The 21130-nt window shown below is 40.8% G+C and overlaps 5 protein-coding genes across 5 annotated transcripts; all 5 read left to right on the forward strand.

The window, feature by feature from the left end:
- The first annotated feature begins 4822 nt into the window (after positions 1-4822).
- LOC103014745 (keratin-associated protein 2-3-like) lies at positions 4823-5260 on the forward strand. Its single transcript, XM_007177610.2, has one exon. The coding sequence runs from the start codon at positions 4871-4873 to the stop codon at positions 5258-5260; it is 390 nt and encodes a 129-aa protein (XP_007177672.2). The 5' UTR covers positions 4823-4870.
- A 3321-nt stretch (positions 5261-8581) lies between these two features.
- On the forward strand, positions 8582-8983 carry LOC130705987 (keratin, high-sulfur matrix protein, B2A-like). The gene has a single exon (XM_057536763.1). The coding sequence runs from the start codon at positions 8582-8584 to the stop codon at positions 8981-8983; it is 402 nt and encodes a 133-aa protein (XP_057392746.1).
- Positions 8984-12164: 3181 nt separating this feature from the next.
- On the forward strand, positions 12165-12596 carry LOC130705983 (keratin-associated protein 9-3-like). Its single transcript, XM_057536759.1, has one exon. It carries the CDS (start codon positions 12165-12167, stop codon positions 12594-12596), a length of 432 nt encoding a protein of 143 aa, XP_057392742.1.
- Positions 12597-15749: 3153 nt separating this feature from the next.
- LOC130705984 (keratin-associated protein 9-3-like) lies at positions 15750-16181 on the forward strand. Its single transcript, XM_057536760.1, has one exon. The coding sequence runs from the start codon at positions 15750-15752 to the stop codon at positions 16179-16181; it is 432 nt and encodes a 143-aa protein (XP_057392743.1).
- Positions 16182-19329: 3148 nt separating this feature from the next.
- Positions 19330-19759, forward strand: LOC114235403 (keratin-associated protein 9-3). Its single transcript, XM_028165327.2, is given in 5 exon segments — positions 19330-19438; positions 19441-19559; positions 19561-19666; positions 19669-19695; positions 19698-19759. Coding segments are annotated over 5 exon segments (423 nt in total).
- The last annotated feature ends 1371 nt before the right edge of the window (positions 19760-21130 follow it).

Genomic DNA, 21130 nt, shown 5'->3' on the forward strand with positions numbered 1-21130 from the left:
TGTGTTTTTATGCCTAAAAAATACCTGGAATATTAGGCAACAAAATCTAACAGTAACTGGTAATAATATTCATCTTCTTCTTCATTTTTTTCTCAATCATATACTTTTAAAAATGAACATACATTTTATTTTTAGATGAACTGGATTGTCTAAAACCTGTATCTATTTGGGGGAAATTATTTAAAATTTTCTCACAATTATGCTATGCTCTTGAAAATGCAACTATCAAAGTGTAAATGAATTTACAGCACATAAGTTAGAGAGCAGTGGTGTGTACTCCTAAAGAGGTCTTTTATTACATATAAGAGTATACCACTGTGTTGTAAATAGCGGACTTCTCGGAGATCTTTTGCGTTTTTTAAAATATTTATTTATTTATTTTATCTGTTTGGCTGCGCCAGGTCTTCGTTGTGGCATGCAAACACTCAGCTGCGGCATATGAGATCAAGTTCCCTGACCAGGGATCGATCCCGGGCCCCTGCATTGGGAGCGCGAATTCTTAGCCACGGGACCACCAGGGAGGTCCCTGAGATCTTTCAAATGTGATCAAATTATTAAACATTGAATTTATATTTTAGCAGTTTACGGTCATCTCAATTGCATAAAGCAAGGGGCACTTTTGCTATGTTCCGAATGAAGAATGTTTAAACATTGCTAGCTGTTTCAGATTATATGTACAATTGTTTTTCTCCATTTGTATAGACAATTGAGAATTGAGAACTCAACAAGCCAGTATTTTTCATGTTAAAATTTGTTCACAATGTGATGGTTGGAAATTGTTGGGTTAAATAAAGCCCTAGCATTCCTTATGCAAAACCTGTTGCCCATCACCACTAAGAACCTGTCTGGTTTTCAGCCTTTTCTTTTAAGGATGTTTTTCTAAGACCTCACTCTCTTGCATGGGTTGAGGTACTTTCAGTAGGGTTAATCCACTCTCCACAATTCTGACACATATTTGTCTTGTCAGTTCTACATCGATAGCCTGACTCCCCTATACCGAGACTGGTGTTCACATAGAGGGAGCTCTATATCTTCCTCCAAGGTATTTTTATTTTACTCTGTTAATGAAACTCCCCACTGAAAAATCTTATTCAATATCTATTCTGTGGTGATTTGAGCAGAGAACTGGCCATTTGCCATATGAAAAACTTTCATCTTTGTTCTGAGTTCAAAATTTGGAGTTTATAAGGCACCAGTGTAACATGACCTATTAAAATATATTTACTAACTTAACAAATATAAGACACTAAGTGCCAGGCGCTGTTCTTACTGCTTCACACTTATTAGCTCACTTAATCTTCACAACAACCTTGATTACATATCTTTATTATCCCTCAAGACCCAAGGACCCATAGTAAGTGGCACAGTATTTAATGAGTGTTGTATGGTTTTAGGATAAGTGGCATCAGAAAATAGCACATGACTTGCCACCAGTGTCAATTCACAGAGTATGGGGACATGAATTATTCACACATGACCCATATTTTCTCTGCCTGGAAATGAAATTGGGCATGGGGTAGGATGAGTATCTTAGACTGAATAAACATCAAAATTGCCTACTGAAGGGCTAGTGAACTCTTCATCTTTGTGGATCTTTATAAAAGGGAGAGAAAAATCATTTTGGAACAATTTGGGCTCAGAAGTGTTTGGAGTGGGGAAATTCGTCTTCTTAACTGAGGTGATCCTCCAAAGAGGTTCTCCTTGCACAGAATGAGATCATTAGGAAGATGCCCCACCCCGAGCAACAGGAAAACTTGATTATGAGACAATGTGGCTTGCAAAGAGCACAGCACAAGCAAGAAACGCAAAAGCCAGCAAATGGAACTACATCCAACTAAAAAGCTTCTACAGAGCAAAAGAAATCATCAACAAAATGAAAAGGCAGCCCACTGAATGGGAGAAAATATTTGCAAACTATATATCTGATAAGCAGTTAATAGCCAAAAAATTAAGGAACTCCTAAATAACACCAGAACAACACAAAACAAGACAAAACCAAAAACCAATTCACTTAACAAACGGGTAGAGGATTTGTAAACATTTTTTCAAAGAAGGCATAGAGATGGTCAACAAGTACGTGAAAAGGTGTTCAACATCACTAATCACCAGGGAGATGCAAATCAAAACCACAATGTGATATCACCTCACACCTGTTAGAATGGGTATTATCAAGAAGACAAGAGATAACAAATGCTCGTGAGGATGTGGAGAAAAGGGAACCCTGATGCACTGTTGGTAGGAATGTAAATTGGTACAGCTACTATGGAAAACAGTATGGAGGCTCCTCAAAAATTTAAAAATAGAACTACCCTATGATCCGGTAATCTCACATCTTAGAATACATCCAAATGAGATGAAATCACTATCTCAAAGTGATATCTGCACTCCCATGTACATGACAGCATTATTCATAACTGCCAAGACATTGAAACAAGCTAAACGTCCAACAACAGATGAATGGATAAACAAAATGTTTTCTACATATAATTCACCCATAAAAAGAAGGAAATTCTGCCTTTTGGGATAACATGGATGGACCCTGAAGGCATTATGCTGAGTGAAATAAGTCAAACAGAGAAAGATAAATATTATATATCACTTACACGTGGAATCAAAACCATCAAACTCAAAGAAACATAGACTAGAAAGGTAATTGCAAGGGGCCGAGGGGTAGGAGAAATTTGGAGATGTTGGTCAAAAGATACAAACTTCCAGTTACGAGATGAGTGAATTCTGAGGATCTAATGAACAGCACGGTGACTATGTTAACAAGACTACAGTTGACCCTTGAACTACTCTGGGGTTAGGGGCACCGACCCTCTGCCCTCCATATCCAAGATTCTGTATCTATGGCTTCTCTGTACTTGCATTTCCTCCCTCTCCATGATGAAACCAACCTTAGGTCGTATGGTACTGTAGTACTTACTACTGAAAAACATCTGCTTATAAGTCGACCCGTGCAGTCCAAACTCGTGTTGTGCACGGGTAAACTGTATACTGTCTACTCAAAAGGTGCTATGAAAGTAGAGCTTTAATGTTCTCATCATAACAACACAAAAGGATAGTTACGTAAGGTGAAGGATCTGTTAACTAACCTTTTTGTGGTAAAGATTTTGCAATATACATGTGTATCAGACCATCACAATGTGCACCTAACATGACACAATGTTATATGTCAATTATATCTCAAGAAAGCTGGGGAAAAAAAGAGAAAAGAGAGCAGAATATACAAGTTTTTTTAACCTAGGCTCTGGTTACCGCTTTGAAAAAATCACGAGTGCCCATGGACAACAGAACGTGAGAGAGAGAGAGTTGAAGGTCTACATGGATGAGATTGTACTTGATTTCTCCCTCCTCTGTTTCCCCAATTGTGTCAATTTACATTCAGTCAATTTGCATTTCTTTATAAGTTTTGACATTATGTTTGAAATTCCATTTGGGAAGCTTTAGCTCCTGGGGCCTGAGGCACATTCTTTTGATTTATGGAAATGATCCTAAAGTGATCCAAAACCCTGTCTGGTGAATCATAGGAGTAAAGGTGAAAAGTAATGAGCCCGTTTTCCCCTCGCAACTCCTCAACTGCCCTTGGCAACGACTCCCAAAGAAGCACGTCCATCAATCACACTTCTAGCCGGACCATCACAGAACAGCTGCGCTACCTCCCCAATCCACTGCTTTGAACAGTGTATCATATACGTGTACACTGTTTGCTGAAAAATCCTGTCTTCTTTTGAAATTAATTTTTATTGGAGTAGAGTTGATTTTCAATGTTGTGTTACTTTCTGCTGTACAGCACAGTGAATCAGTTATTCATATACATATATCCACACTTTTTTGGATTCTTCTCCCATACAGGTCATTACAGAGTACTGAGTAGGGTTCCCTGTGCTATACAGTAGGTCCTGATTAGTTATCTATTTTATATATAGTAGTGTGTACATGTCAGTCCCAATGTTCCAATTATCCCTCCCTGCCTTTCCCTTCTGGCGACCATAAATTTGTTTTCTACATCTGTGATGGAGAACAAACCTCTGTCTTATCCCTTCAGAGTTGTAGCACCCATGTCAAGGTATAGTAAGATAAAACTTCTCATTACACGATTCCATATCACATACACAAGACAGGCGAGTATAAAACATGTCATGCCTCAGAGAAAATCAATATTCTGTGACCAGCCAGATCAGAGATGCCGCAACATGCACTGGAAAAATGAAAAAGAACAAAAAATGATGGCACTCTTGGATATTTTATTCTAATACTCACTTGGTTTATGAAAATAAACTTCTGCCTTTCCAATACAAGCATATGAGCTGCAGTACTATTCAAGGCATGTACATTTCACTATACATCAAGTGAAACATAAATGTTTTCCCAAGGAATCCACACAAAAGACTGTGTCTGACACCTGTCTGATTCACATGTAGGTGTTTCAGGGGATCTCTTGGGGGTCAAGGATAGGATCTAGTCAGTGCTCTAGAAACCCTTATATGTTTAATTTCTTTAAAAATGCAGCCCCTTTAGGCCCCTTTTGCCCAGGATTTGCCAGGTCCCATCTACTCAGAATAAGCATGAAGAGCTGCTGTCCCTTCAAATGGCGCAGAGGAGTGCTGAGGTTTTGATGATGAACAGCGTGAATACATCCATATTTAGGGATGTAACACATGTTCTTTAATGAGATCATGAGTATTTCACCAGCAATGCAATCACTAGTCAAAACAAATGTCTACTTAATTGGCCAAAAGATAAACAAGAGGGGTCATCAGCAGCTGACCAGGGTATATAAAGGGCCCAGAGCAGGAGGAAGACATTCACACCTGAGAACTCTCAACTCCTCTCACCAGCTCAAGCCAACTCAGCCCCAGACACCGCCATGACCGGCTCCTGCTTCCGCCCCATCTCCTGCTCCCTGGGCTGCGCCGGAGGCTGCTTCCAGCCCCGCTGCTGCCACGACCCCCGCTGCTGCCGCCCAGTGTCCTGCAAGACCACCGTGTGCCGCCCCGTGACCTGCGTGCCCCGCTGCACGCGCCCCATCTGTGAGCCCTGCTGCCGCCCAGTCTGCTACGCCCCGTGCAGCCTGCAGGACGGCTGCTGCCGCCCCATCACCTGCTGCCCCACGTCCTGCCAGGCCGTGGTCTGCCGCCCCTGCTGCTGGACCACCACCTGCTGCCATCCCGTCTCTGTGCAGTCCCCGTGCTGCCGCCAGCCCTGCTGCCAGCCGGACCCCTGCTGGCCCACCTGCAGGACTTCCTCCTGCTGCTGAGCAGTGCACTGACTGCCGAGAGCCAGCAAGCAACCTTCTGAAAAAGTTCTACCCCCATTTGTCTACCTAACAAACCTCCTCTGAGCCATCAATACCCCAAATCAAGCAGGAGTTGAATGGCGATCCAGACTCATCTATTAAGGCTTTGACTGTTCTCAAGTAACAGTGACAACTTCCTTCTTTCCTTCTTAGATCTTAAGTCTTGCAGCATGTTTGTTTTCTAATAAACTTCTCTTTTCTGGCCTAGCAAACACAGCCTTGGTTTTACTTATTCATTCTAAATTTTTTTCATGAAATATAAACATAAGAAAAATCCACTGATTGCCTACATCTGCAAGCCACAGACTGTATGGTATACAATAGAAATTAAAATTGAGTTAAAAATGTTCCCCTGTTCAAGAAATTTTTAGGGAGATGAATCAAATTTACAACAACTCAACTAAAAATTAGAATATGTAAAAAGTACAACACACTCTATGGTGTCAACAGAGAAGTTACTGTTGATTGGGGAGAACAAGAAAGATTGAAAAAGAAGCTAGCATTTTATATAGATTTAGGTGTGCAGATCTGAGGGAATATGGCATTTTCAATAATGGAAACAGTATTCACAAAGGTATATAGAGGGAGGTTGTTCAGAGGTGGTTTGACTGGGAGCACTGGATATATGTAGAGCACATATGTGGAAGATAAATCTGGAAAATTTGTGTGCTTTGAATACTAGCCAAAGGAGTATGCCGTTTATGCAATAAGTACGAAGAACTGTTGAAAGCCTTAGGGCAGGGAAATGGCATGACAGGAGTAGGGCATAGGGATGATTCCTATGGTAGATGCTTATAAAAACAAAAGCCCTAGGGCTAAACATATAATGACTATACAGAAACAATTCAAGAGGCCATTGCCCTGATCCAAGTGATACACAATAAGAGCTAACTAAGATGATGACCATGGAATAAAGAAGACCCAAAGAGTGTGGCAGATATAGACACCCAGAAGGAGTATTAACCAATCTGAATATAGGAAACAAGAAGCAACTAGGAATAAAATAATTAGGAATTGCAGCTCTATGGGAAACTCTTCTGGTCAGAAGACACTTAGAATTTTAAAATATTTATGCTTATTTACTGTGTGTTTAAAATCACAGTTCTATAGTGTATTCTGCCTACCACTAATATTTCTATTCTTGAACTATTATGAAATATTAGGAAAAAAACAGAGAAGACAAAGAGTTTTACTAACTTTAGTTGATCCTGGAAAGCAACATGGTATAAAACAAAATGAACTGATCTAGGAATGAGGGATAGGAGTTTTACACCCAGCTCTTCTGGCTATACACTGGTTGTGTGAATGGAGCAAGTCACTAATCTCTCCAAAGGGCAGCCAATCCTAAACTCAGTAGTATTCTAACATCAACTGATGCTGAGAGGAAATTAAAAGTGGTCCACACCACAATATCAATGTTCCAACTTAGAACTTTGAGGCTGAATGGTTCTATGTTCAACTCTTTTCCTTGATTAATCTGACCTATTTGTACTATGCTGATTTGTGCACTAAAGCAAGATATGAGGCAGGCAGACTGGGTCTTCCCTTCTACATAATCCTTTAGTGTGCATAATAGTATTTAATAACCATGTGCTCTTTATAAAAAGAATGATGTCAGTTTCTACACCTATACAATTAAATGGTTGGACTAGATGATTTATCAAGTTTTGGATCTCCAACATTCGGTGATTCCCCTAACCATCTTTCAAGTTCATACTTGCAGTCATGGTTACCATATGACATGAACATCTTTATTGACACTGACAGCAGTCACTCTTTAATGTAATTCTATCACTGTACAAACCAACACCTCCACCTGATAAAAGCTAACTATGTGCTTCTATTCATGATTGGAATGCAAGAATAAACCTACCACAAGTAGCAATAATGTATTCTTTTGGCCACCACTTTTTTCATTTTCTTCCATGTAATCCTAAACTTTTAATGGAAATTCACAGTCTTTCTTTTAGAAATCACCAAGAATTGTTTCAATTGTTTTTTGGCTGAAATTTATCATAATCTCTTTGCACTTACACCTATTGAATGATATTTGATCATGCATTCCCTAACCTGCCTTATAAGACTGTGATCCAGAGAAAGTATTTCCTAATTCCTGCTTCTTTATGGGTTCTCCTTCACAAATTCAGTTGTCATGCTCTGTGGTCTAATATCATCCTTTCATAGGAAAAAAGTTGTAGTTACATAAAATGAATCCCACCTTCGAGAAATAAATGCTTTCCAGATAATCCACTGAAGTGATTTTTAGAAGTGATTTTTATCCTGAAAATCACTGAAGTGATTTTTAGAAGTGATTTTTATCCTTCATAGAGAAATGTCAATTACACTTAAAATTTTTGTGATTTTTTTCCCTTACTGGATATGAATTTCAGCCCTTCTTTTAAATTTGTGCTAACAAAATATCCACAGTAAATTGGAATGGAGTAGGTTTTATTCCATATACCCTGCTCAGTGATAAATGTTTCCTCAAGTGTGAATGTGTGAAGTTCAAGAGAGATTATAGAAATTGGAGAGATTTAATTTCTGAAAGGATCTATGAATTCCTGTGACTGTGGAGTTTATCAGAGTTTTATCTGGCTGATTATAGAAACTAATCTTTTTTTTAAAGATTTTCTTGATGTGGACCATTTTTTAAAGTCTTTATTGAATTTGTTACAATATTGCTTTGTTTTATGTTTTGGTTTTCTAACCGCGAGGCATGAGGGATCTTAGCTCCCCAACCAGGGATCGAACATGGACCCCCTGCATAGGAAGGTGAAGTCTTAACCACTGGACCGCCAGGGAAGTCCCAAAACTATAATCTTAACAATCAAAAAACATAGAGAAATACCCTCACATGAAGGACAATCAATGGTTAATAATTTTACTCTGGAGGCTGAAGGTTTGATGAATATGACCCTATAGTCACATTGTCTTGTGAGTGACAAGTGATGTGATCACAAGTGCAAAACAAAGGCTGAGACTTGAAGAGAAATTACAGCATTGTTTGAAAATGAAACATCAGTATTTCTACCAAGGATAAACATATTTGGTGAGTATTAGCTGAGCAGTAAGGAAAACCCAATTTGGAGATATATTTAAAATAACTCAGTGTTTGAACAATCAGAGGGCCCTGAAAAGTTTCTTTAAAGAGTAGTAAGATAAAAATGCTGACTGTCACAAACACAAGAACTAACCAAGGCATATAAAAAGCCCGAGTGGAAAAGCAGACCCAACTCACAAACTTCTCCAAGCAGCCCAGCTCTTAGCCCGGCTCCTGACACCATGGCCTGCTGTTCCACTAGCTTCTGTGGATTTCCCATCTGTTCCACTGGTGGGACCTGTGGCTCCAGCTGCTGTCAGCCAACCTGCTGCCAAACCGGGTGTTGCCAGCCAACCTGCTGCCAGACCGACTGCTGCCAGACCAGTGGCTGTGAGACTGGCTGTGGCATTGCTGGTAGCATTGGCTGTGGCCAGGAGGGAGGCAGTGGAGCTGTGAGCTGCCGCACCAGGTGGTGCCGACCTGACTGCCGCGTGGAGGGCACCTGCCTGCCTCCCTGCTGTGTGGTGAGCTGCACCCCCCCGTGCTGCTGCCAGCTGCACCATGCCCAGGCCTCCTGCTGCCGCCCATCCTACTGTGGACAGTCCTGCTGCCGCCTGGCCTGCTGCTGCCAGCCCACCTGCTGAGCCCACTTGCTGGCAGCCCACCTGCTAAAAACCAGGTTGCTGATTTTCAACTTGAAAGTGCAACTTCCAACTCAGTCCATGAAGGAATTATCTCTTCAACCACCCCTGGACACTAACAAGTTCTTGAACTTCAATTGACTTTTTCTGAGGGGTTACCAAATATTTGGACTTCACAGACTTATCTGATTCCATTCAATACTAGAAAGATCTTGATCTCTCCACTAAGGCCACCAGAATACAAATTTGACCCAAGAAATGGGAAAACAAGTTTGCCTTGGGATTGACCTTCAGCAAGCCTCCTCTCCACAGCCCAATGCTGCCAAAGCTGAGGAAGAACCATCTGTCCTTCTCAGACACATTCACCTCCTAAACTCCACCGTCTTGCAACTTTCGCTTCCTATGCAAGGGGAATAATATACCAAGGTCTAATAAATTATACATATTTGGTACGGCAAACGTATCTCTTTTCCTTCATTGAGTGTCGCCAAAAAGATTCTAATCTGACTTTGATATCCCGTGGTACTCTTCTTACACCATGTTAGGATATATGATCAAATCCAGGGGAGGTTCATCCCCATAAAGAGCACAAACTAAAAATATCTGAGGGTTTATTGAGGGAAAGGTATTCCATGCTCATGGCTGGAAGAATTACTATGGTTAAAATGTCCATACTACCTAAAGTAATCTACAGATTCAATGCAATCCTTATCAAAGTTCCAATGGCGTTTTCCAGGATATAACAAACAATCCCAAAATTTGTATGGAACCACAAAAGGCCCTGAATAGCCAGAGCAATCTTGAGAAAGAAGAACAAAGCTGGAGGCATCTCATGCTCTGATTTCAAACTACACTACAAAGCTACAGTAATCAAAACAGCATGGTACTGACATAAAAGCAGACATATACACAAAGATGGAATAGAATAGAGAGCCCAGAATTAACCCTCACATATGTGGTCAAAAGATCTTCAACGGAGGTGCCAAGACCATTCAATAGGAAAGGGCAATCTTTTCAACAAATGGTGTGGGGAAAACCAGATGTCCACATGCAAAAAAATGAAGTTGGACCCTTATCTCAAAACATCTACAAAAGTTAACTCAAAATAGATCAAAGACTTACATATAAAAGCTAAAACTATAAAACTCCTAAAAGAAAACACAGAGGAAAATCTTCGTGATATTGGATTTGGTAATGATTTCTTGGATATGACACCAAAAGACTAGACAATGAAAGTTAAAAAATAGGCAAACTGAACTACATCAAAATTAAAAACTTCTCTGCATCAAAGGACACAACAAAATGAAAAGGCAATCTACTGTATGGGAGAAGGTATTTGCAAATCATATATCTGATGAGGGGTTAGTATTCCACAATATATAAAGAACTCCTGCAACTCAACAACAAAACAAGAACCACCACCACAAAAAACTGGGCAAAGGACATGAATGGACATATCTCCAAGGAAGATATACAAATGGCCAAAAAACCCATGAAAAGATGCTCAGTACCACTCATCATTAGGAAAATGCAGACCAAAACCACAGTGACATACCACCTCACATCCATTTGAATGGCTACTCTCAAGTAACTCAAAGTGTTGGCAAGGACACGGAAAAATTGGAACCCCTGTGCACTGCTGGCGTGAATGTAAAATGATACACCCACTATGGGAAACCGTATGGCAGTTACTCAAAAAATCAAAAATAGAATTACCATATGATCCAGCAGTTCTACGCCTAGGTATATACCCCAAAGAATTGACAGCGTGGTCTGGAAGAGATATTTGTACACTCATGTTCCTGGCAGCACTAATTGCAAATAGCTAAAAGGGGCAAGCAACCCAAGTGTCATCGAGGGATGAATGGATAAACAAATTGTGGAACAAGCGTACAATGGAATCTTATTCAGCCTTAAAAAGGAAGGAAATTCTGTCATAGTCTACAATGTGGATGAATCTCGAGGACGTTACGCTAAGTGAAATAAGCCAGTCACAAAAAGATAAACACTGTATGATTCAACTTACATGAGGTACAAAGAGCAGTCAAATTCATCAAAACACACATTAGAATGATGACTGCCAAGAGCTTGGGGAGGGGAGAACGGGGGAGTGGTTGTTTAATGGATATAGAGTTTCAGTTGTGTAAGACAAAAAGAGTTCTGGAGATTGATTGCACAACGATGTGAATATGCCTAACCCTAGTGAACTGTGCACTTAAAAATGGTTAAGATGGTAAATTTTATGTTATGTGTATTTTATTACAATTAAAATTCTTTTAAATAAATAGGTATAGGAGACCCCAACTTTACTAAGCAAGACAATATATGTGTACATACACTGGTTTATGTTTGCACAAGCAGGGAGAAATGTGTCAAAGTACGTGCACCAAAAGTATTAATATTGATTATCTCTGAAGTACTAGTCTTGGAAGGGGTGTGTATGTTTTGGGGAAAGGAGGAAGAACATTAACGTTTCTTTATATGCCTGCCTACTGTTTGACTTATTAAAATGTGTATTTGTTACTAGCATATTATGCTCAATTTAGTAGAGTCAGGAAACAATCCACAAGAAAAGTCATTAAGGGTTTCAGTTGGGAATATGTACATTGATAACAAAAATACTTGTTCGACTTCTGAGGATCCTGTAACTTGCACAGACGGAACACAGAAAAGCATACTTCTTCTGATGTTGACGAATCAGGTGATAGCTCACGTTTTGATGACACTAATGGTAGCCATTCCAAGTCAAGACAAATTGTTTACGAAATCATGATCCTTAATTGAATGACCAGTTAGGAAGAGAATGTTCAGTTTAGATAAACTCTGCCTCAAGGTTGTCAAAGGACATTTATGACAAAGCAAGCCAGGGCAATGGTTGGCCCAAGTCTAGACTATCATGTGACTTCCATAATGAGCCTTGGCTTGATCCAAAGGGCAAAGAAGAAACATAATGAGATTTAATTGAACAATGACCCAAGCAGTCCATTGAAAATGCTATTTATAACCTTAACAACTCAGGTATTAGCCAGTCAGAGACTGACTTCGCAATGGTATCAAGGAAAAATGCTAAATGTTAGGGAAATACACGGCTCTGCAGGATATATAAAAGGCCAGACGTAGGAAGTGCAGCCAAAACTCAGAAACTTCTCTTAACAAGTCAACCCTCAACCTAACTCCTGACACCATGGCCTGCTGTTCCACTAGCTTCTGTGGATTTCCCATCTGTTCCACTGGTGGGACCTGTGGCTCCAGCTGCTGTCAGCCAACCTGCTGCCAAACCGGGTGTTGCCAGCCAACCTGCTGCCAGACCGACTGCTGCCAGACCAGTGGCTGTGAGACTGGCTGTGGCATTGCTGGTAGCATTGGCTGTGGCCAGGAGGGAGGCAGTGGAGCTGTGAGCTGCCGCACCAGGTGGTGCCGACCTGACTGCCGCGTGGAGGGCACCTGCCTGCCTCCCTGCTGTGTGGTGAGCTGCACCCCCCCGTGCTGCTGCCAGCTGCACCATGCCCAGGCCTCCTGCTGCCGCCCATCCTACTGTGGACAGTCCTGCTGCCGCCTGGCCTGCTGCTGCCAGCCCACCTGCTGTGAGCCCACTTGCTGGCAGCCCACCTGCTAAAAGCCAGGTTGCTGATTTTCAACTTGAAAGTGCAACTTCCAACTCAGTCCATGAAGGAATTATCTCTTCAACCACCCCTGGACACTAACAAGTTCTTGAACTTCAATTGACTTTTTCTGAGGGGTTACCAAATATTTGGACTTCACAGACTTATCTGATTCCATTCAATACTAGAAAGATCTTGATCTCTCCACTAAGGCCACCAGAATACAAATTTGACCCAAGAAATGGGAAAACAAGTTTGCCTTGGGATTGACCTTCAGCAAGCCTCCTCTCCACAGCCCAATGCTGCCAAAGCTGAGGAAGAACCATCTGTCCTTCTCAGACACATTCACCTCCTAAACTCCACCGTCTTGCAACTTTCGCTTCCTATGCAAGGGGAATAATATACCAAGGTCTAATAAATTATACATATTTGGTACGGCAAACGTATCTCTTTTCCTTCATTGAGTGTCGCCAAAAAGATTCTAATCTGACTTTGATATCCCGTGGTACTCTTCTTACACCATGTTAGGATATATGATCAAATCCAGGGGAGGTTCATCCCCATAAAGAGCACAAACTAAAAATATCTGAGGGTTTATTGAGGGAAAGGTATTCCATGCTCATGGCTGGAAGAATTACTATGGTTAAAATGTCCATACTACCTAAAGTAATCTACAGATTCAATGCAATCCTTATCAAAGTTCCAATGGCGTTTTCCAGGATATAACAAACAATCCCAAAATTTGTATGGAACCACAAAAGGCCCTGAATAGCCAGAGCAATCTTGAGAAAGAAGAACAAAGCTGGAGGCATCTCATGCTCTGATTTCAAACTACACTACAAAGCTACAGTAATCAAAACAGCATGGTACTGACATAAAAGCAGACATATACACAAAGATGGAATAGAATAGAGAGCCCAGAATTAACCCTCACATATGTGGTCAAAAGATCTTCAACGGAGGTGCCAAGACCATTCAATAGGAAAGGGCAATCTTTTCAACAAATGGTGTGGGGAAAACCAGATGTCCACATGCAAAAAAATGAAGTTGGACCCTTATCTCAAAACATCTACAAAAGTTAACTCAAAATAGATCAAAGACTTACATATAAAAGCTAAAACTATAAAACTCCTAAAAGAAAACACAGAGGAAAATCTTCGTGATATTGGATTTGGTAATGATTTCTTGGATATGACACCAAAAGACTAGACAATGAAAGTTAAAAAATAGGCAAACTGAACTACATCAAAATTAAAAACTTCTCTGCATCAAAGGACACAACAAAATGAAAAGGCAATCTACTGTATGGGAGAAGGTATTTGCAAATCATATATCTGATGAGGGGTTAGTATTCCACAATATATAAAGAACTCCTGCAACTCAACAACAAAACAAGAACCACCACCACAAAAAACTGGGCAAAGGACATGAATGGACATATCTCCAAGGAAGATATACAAATGGCCAAAAAACCCATGAAAAGATGCTCAGTACCACTCATCATTAGGAAAATGCAGACCAAAACCACAGTGACATACCACCTCACATCCATTTGAATGGCTACTCTCAAGTAACTCAAAGTGTTGGCAAGGACACGGAAAAATTGGAACCCCTGTGCACTGCTGGCGTGAATGTAAAATGATACACCCACTATGGGAAACCGTATGGCAGTTACTCAAAAAATCAAAAATAGAATTACCATATGATCCAGCAGTTCTACGCCTAGGTATATACCCCAAAGAATTGACAGCGTGGTCTGGAAGAGATATTTGTACACTCATGTTCCTGGCAGCACTAATTGCAAATAGCTAAAAGGGGCAAGCAACCCAAGTGTCATCGAGGGATGAATGGATAAACAAATTGTGGAACAAGCGTACAATGGAATCTTATTCAGCCTTAAAAAGGAAGGAAATTCTGTCATAGTCTGCAATGTGGATGAATCTCGAGGACGTTACGCTAAGTGAAATAAGCCAGTCACAAAAAGATAAACACTGTATGATTCAACTTACATGAGGTACAAAGAGCAGTCAAATTCATCAAAACACACATTAGAATGATGACTGCCAAGAGCTTGGGGAGGGGAGAACGGGGGAGTGGTTGTTTAATGGATATAGAGTTTCAGTTGTGTAAGACAAAAAGAGTTCTGGAGATTGATTGCACAACGATGTGAATATGCCTAACCCTAGTGAACTGTGCACTTAAAAATGGTTAAGATGGTAAATTTTATGTTATGTGTATTTTATTACAATTAAAATTCTTTTAAATAAATAGGTATAGGAGACCCCAACTTTACTAAGCAAGACAATATATGTGTACATACACTGGTTTATGTTTGCACAAGCAGGGAGAAATGTGTCAAAGTACGTGCACCAAAAGTATTAATATTGATTATCTCTGAAGTACTAGTCTTGGAAGGGGTGTGTATGTTTTGGGGAAAGGAGGAAGAACATTAACGTTTCTTTATATGCCTGCCTACTGTTTGACTTATTAAAATGTGTATTTGTTACTAGCATATTATGCTCAATTTAGTAGAGTCAGGAAACAATCCACAAGAAAAGTCATTAAGGGTTTCAGTTGGGAATATGTACATTGATAACAAAAATACTTGTTCGACTTCTGAGGATCCTGTAACTTGCACAGACGGAACACAGAAAAGCATACTTCTTCTGATGTTGACGAATCAGGTGATAGCTCACGTTTTGATGACACTAATGGTAGCCATTCCAAGTCAAGACAAATTGTTTACGAAATCATGATCCTTAATTGAATGACCAGTTAGGAAGAGAATGTTCAGTTTAGATAAACTCTGCCTCAAGGTTGTCAAAGGACATTTATGACAAAGCAAGCCAGGGCAATGGTTGGCCCAAGTCTAGACTATCATGTGACTTCCATAATGAGCCTTGGCTTGATCCAAAGGGCAAAGAAGAAACATAATGAGATTTAATTGAACAATGACCCAAGCAGTCCATTGAAAATGCTATTTATAACCTTAACAACTCAGGTATTAGCCAGTCAGAGACTGACTTCGCAATGGTATCAAGGAAAAATGCTAAATGTTAGGGAAATACACGGCTCTGCAGGATATATAAAAGGCCAGACGTAGGAAGTGCAGCCAAAACTCAGAAACTTCTCTTAACAAGTCAACCCTCAACCTAACTCCTGACACCATGGCCTGCTGTTCCACTAGCTTCTGTGGATTTCCCATCTGTTCCACTGGTGGGACCTGTGGCTCCAGCTGCTGTCAGCCAACCTGCTGCCAAACCGGGTGTTGCCAGCCAACCTGCTGCCAGACCGACTGCTGCCAGACCAGTGGCTGTGAGACTGGCTGTGGCATTGCTGGTAGCATTGGCTGTGGCCAGGAGGGAGGCAGTGGAGCTGTGAGCTGCCGCACCAGGTGGTGCCGACCTGACTGCCGCGTGGAGGGCACCTGCCTGCCTCCCTGCTGTGTGGTGAGCTGCACCCCCCCGTGCTGCTGCCAGCTGCACCATGCCCAGGCCTCCTGCTGCCGCCCATCCTACTGTGGACAGTCCTGCTGCCGCCTGGCCTGCTGCTGCCAGCCCACCTGCTGTGAGCCCACTTGCTGGCAGCCCACCTGCTAAAAGCCAGGTTGCTGATTTTCAACTTGAAAGTGCAACTTCCAACTCAGTCCATGAAGGAATTATCTCTTCAACCACCCCTGGACACTAACAAGTTCTTGAACTTCAATTGACTTTTTCTGAGGGGTTACCAAATATTTGGACTTCACAGACTTATCTGATTCCATTCAATACTAGAAAGATCTTGATCTCTCCACTAAGGCCACCAGAATACAAATTTGACCCAAGAAATGGGAAAACAAGTTTGCCTTGGGATTGACCTTCAGCAAGCCTCCTCTCCACAGCCCAATGCTGCCAAAGCTGAGGAAGAACCATCTGTCCTTCTCAGACACATTCACCTCCTAAACTCCACCGTCTTGCAACTTTCGCTTCCTATGCAAGGGGAATAATATACCAAGGTCTAATAAATTATACATATTTGGTACGGCAAACGTATCTCTTTTCCTTCATTGAGTGTCGCCAAAAAGATTCTAATCTGACTTTGATATCCCGTGGTACTCTTCTTACACCATGTTAGGATATATGATCAAATCCAGGGGAGGTTCATCCCCATAAAGAGCACAAACTAAAAATATCTGAGGGTTTATTGAGGGAAAGGTATTCCATGCTCATGGCTGGAAGAATTACTATGGTTAAAATGTCCATACTACCTAAAGTAATCTACAGATTCAATGCAATCCTTATCAAAGTTCCAATGGCGTTTTCCAGGATATAACAAACAATCCCAAAATTTGTATGGAACCACAAAAGGCCCTGAATAGCCAGAGCAATCTTGAGAAAGAAGAACAAAGCTGGAGGCATCTCATGCTCTGATTTCAAACTACACTACAAAGCTACAGTAATCAAAACAGCATGGTACTGACATAAAAGCAGACATATACACAAAGATGGAATAGAATAGAGAGCCCAGAATTAACCCTCACATATGTGGTCAAAAGATCTTCAACGGAGGTGCCAAGACCATTCAATAGGAAAGGGCAATCTTTTCAACAAATGGTGTGGGGAAAACCAGATGTCCACATGCAAAAAAATGAAGTTGGACCCTTATCTCAAAACATCTACAAAAGTTAACTCAAAATAGATCAAAGACTTACATATAAAAGCTAAAACTATAAAACTCCTAAAAGAAAACACAGAGGAAAATCTTCGTGATATTGGATTTGGTAATGATTTCTTGGATATGACACCAAAAGACTAGACAATGAAAGTTAAAAAATAGGCAAACTGAACTACATCAAAATTAAAAACTTCTCTGCATCAAAGGACACAACAAAATGAAAAGGCAATCTACTGTATGGGAGAAGGTATTTGCAAATCATATATCTGATGAGGGGTTAGTATTCCACAATATATAAAGAACTCCTGCAACTCAACAACAAAACAAGAACCACCACCACAAAAAACTGGGCAAAGGACATGAATGGACATATCTCCAAGGAAGATATACAAATGGCCAAAAAACCCATGAAAAGATGCTCAGTACCACTCATCATTAGGAAAATGCAGACCAAAACCACAGTGACATACCACCTCACATCCATTTGAATGGCTACTCTCAAGTAACTCAAAGTGTTGGCAAGGACACGGAAAAATTGGAACCCCTGTGCACTGCTGGCGTGAATGTAAAATGATACACCCACTATGGGAAACCGTATGGCAGTTACTCAAAAAATCAAAAATAGAATTACCATATGATCCAGCAGTTCTACGCCTAGGTATATACCCCAAAGAATTGACAGCGTGGTCTGGAAGAGATATTTGTACACTCATGTTCCTGGCAGCACTAATTGCAAATAGCTAAAAGGGGCAAGCAACCCAAGTGTCATCGAGGGATGAATGGATAAACAAATTGTGGAACAAGCGTACAATGGAATCTTATTCAGCCTTAAAAAGGAAGGAAATTCTGTCATAGTCTGCAATGTGGATGAATCTCGAGGACGTTACGCTAAGTGAAATAAGCCAGTCACAAAAAGATAAACACTGTATGATTCAACTTACATGAGGTACAAAGAGCAGTCAAATTCATCAAAACACACATTAGAATGATGACTGCCAAGAGCTTGGGGAGGGGAGAACGGGGGAGTGGTTGTTTAATGGATATAGAGTTTCAGTTGTGTAAGACAAAAAGAGTTCTGGAGATTGATTGCACAACGATGTGAATATGCCTAACCCTAGTGAACTGTGCACTTAAAAATGGTTAAGATGGTAAATTTTATGTTATGTGTATTTTATTACAATTAAAATTCTTTTAAATAAATAGGTATAGGAGACCCCAACTTTACTAAGCAAGACAATATATGTGTACATACACTGGTTTATGTTTGCACAAGCAGGGAGAAATGTGTCAAAGTACGTGCACCAAAAGTATTAATATTGATTATCTCTGAAGTACTAGTCTTGGAAGGGGTGTGTATGTTTTGGGGAAAGGAGGAAGAACATTAACGTTTCTTTATATGCCTGCCTACTGTTTGACTTATTAAAATGTGTATTTGTTACTAGCATATTATGCTCAATTTAGTAGAGTCAGGAAACAATCCACAAGAAAAGTCATTAAGGGTTTCAGTTGGGAATATGTACATTGATAACAAAAATACTTGTTCGACTTCTGAGGATCCTGTAACTTGCACAGACGGAACACAGAAAAGCATACTTCTTCTGATGTTGACGAATCAGGTGATAGCTCACGTTTTGATGACACTAATGGTAGCCATTCCAAGTCAAGACAAATTTTACGAAATCATGATCCTTAATTGAATGACCAGTTAGGAAGAGAATGTTCAGTTTAGATAAACTCTGCCTCAAGGTTGTCAAAGGACATTTATGACAAAGCAAGCCAGGGCAATGGTTGGCCCAAGTCTAGACTATCATGTGACTTCCATAATGAGCCTTGGCTTGATCCAAAGGGCAAAAAAGAAACATAATGAGATTAATTGAACAATGACCCAAGCAGTCCATTGAAAATGCTATTTATAACCTTAACAATCAGGTATTAGCCAGTCAGAGACTGACTTCGCATGGTATCAAGGAAAAATGCTAAATGTTAGGGAAATACACGGCTCTGCAGGATATATAAAAGGCCAGACGTAGGAAGTGCAGCCAAAACTCAGAAACTTCTCTTAACAAGTCAACCCTCAACCTAACTCCTGACACCATGGCCTGCTGTTCCACTAGCTTCTGTGGATTTCCCATCTGTTCCACTGGTGGGCACTGTGGCTCCAGCTGCTGTCAGCCAACCTGCTGCCAAACCGGGTGTTGCCAGCCAACTGCTGCCAGACCGACTGCTGCCAGACCAGTGGCTGTGAGACTGGCTGTGGCATTGCTGGTAGCATTGGCTGTGGCCAGGAGGGAGGCAGTGGAGCTGTGAGCTGCCGCACCAGGTGGTTGCCGACCTGACTGCCGCGTGGAGGGCACCTGCCTGCCTCCCTGCTGTGTGGTGAGCTGCACCCCACCGTGCTGCTGCCAGCTGCACCATGCCCAGGCCTCCTGCTGCGCCCATCCTACTGTGGACAGTCCTGCTGCCGCCTGGCCTCTGCTGCCAGCCCACCTGCTGTGAGCCCACTTGCTGGCAGCCCACCTGCTAAAAGCCAGGTTGCTGATTTTCAACTTGAAAGTGCAACTTCCAACTCAGTCCATGAAGGAATTATCTCTTCAACCACCCTGGACACTAACAAGTTCTTGAACTTCAATTGACTTTTTCTGAGGGTTACCAAATATTTGGACTTCACAGACTTATCTGATTCCCATTCAATACTAGAAAGATCTTGATCTCTCCACTAAGGCCACCAGAATACAAATTTGACCCAAGAAATGGGAAAACAAGTTTGCCTTGGGATTGACCTTCAGCAAGCTCCTCTCCACAGCCCAATGCTGCCAAAGCTGAGGAAGAACCATCTGTCCCTTCTCAGACACATTCACCTCCTAAACTCCACCGTCTTGCAACTTTCGCTTCCTATGCAAGGGGAATAATATACCAAGGTCTAATAAATTATACATATTTGGTACGGCAAACGTATCTCTTTTCTTCATTGAGTGTCGCCAAAAAGATTCTAATCTGACTTTGATATCCCGTGGTACTCTTCTTACAACATGTTAGGATATATGATCAAATCCAGGGAGGTTCATCCCCATAAAGAGCACAAACTAAAAATATCTGAGGTTTATTGAGGGAAAGGTTTTCCATGCTCATGGCTGGAAGAATTCTATGGTTAAAATGTCCATAACTACCTAAAGTAATCTACAGATTCAATGCAATCCTTATCAAGTTCCAATGGCGTTTTCCAGGATATAACAAACAATCCAAAATTTGTATGGAACCACAAAAGGCCCTGAATAGCCAGAGCAATCTTGAGAAAGAAGAACAAAGCTGGAGGCATCTCATGCTCTGATTTCAAACTACACTACAAAGCTACAGTAATCAAAACAGCATGGTACTGACATAAAAGCAGACATATACACAAAGATGGAATAGAATAGAGAGCCCAGAATTAACCCTCACAATATGTGGTCAAAAGATCTTCAACGGAGGTGCCCAGACCATTCAATAGGAAAGGGCAATCTTTTCAACAAATGGTGTGGGGAAAACCAGATGTCCACATGCAAAAAATGAAGTTGTCCCTTATCTCAAAACATCTACAAAAGTTAACTCAAAATAGATCAAAGACTTACATATAAAAGCTAAAACTATAAAACTCCTAAAAGAAAACACAGAGGAAAATCTTCGTGATATTGGATTTGGTAATGATTCTTGGATATGACACCAAAAGACTAGACAATGAAAGTTAAAAAATAGGCAAACTGAACTACATCAAAATTAAAACTTCTCTGCATCAAAGGACACAAACAAAATGAAAAGGCAATCTACTGTATGGGAGAGGTATTTGCAAATCATATATCTGATGAGGGGTTAGTATTCCACAATATATAAAGAACTCCTGCAACTCAACAACAAAAAC

Source organism: Balaenoptera acutorostrata, chromosome 20 (genome assembly GCF_949987535.1).
Source record: "Balaenoptera acutorostrata chromosome 20, mBalAcu1.1, whole genome shotgun sequence".
Taxonomy (NCBI): domain Eukaryota; kingdom Metazoa; phylum Chordata; class Mammalia; order Artiodactyla; family Balaenopteridae; genus Balaenoptera; species Balaenoptera acutorostrata.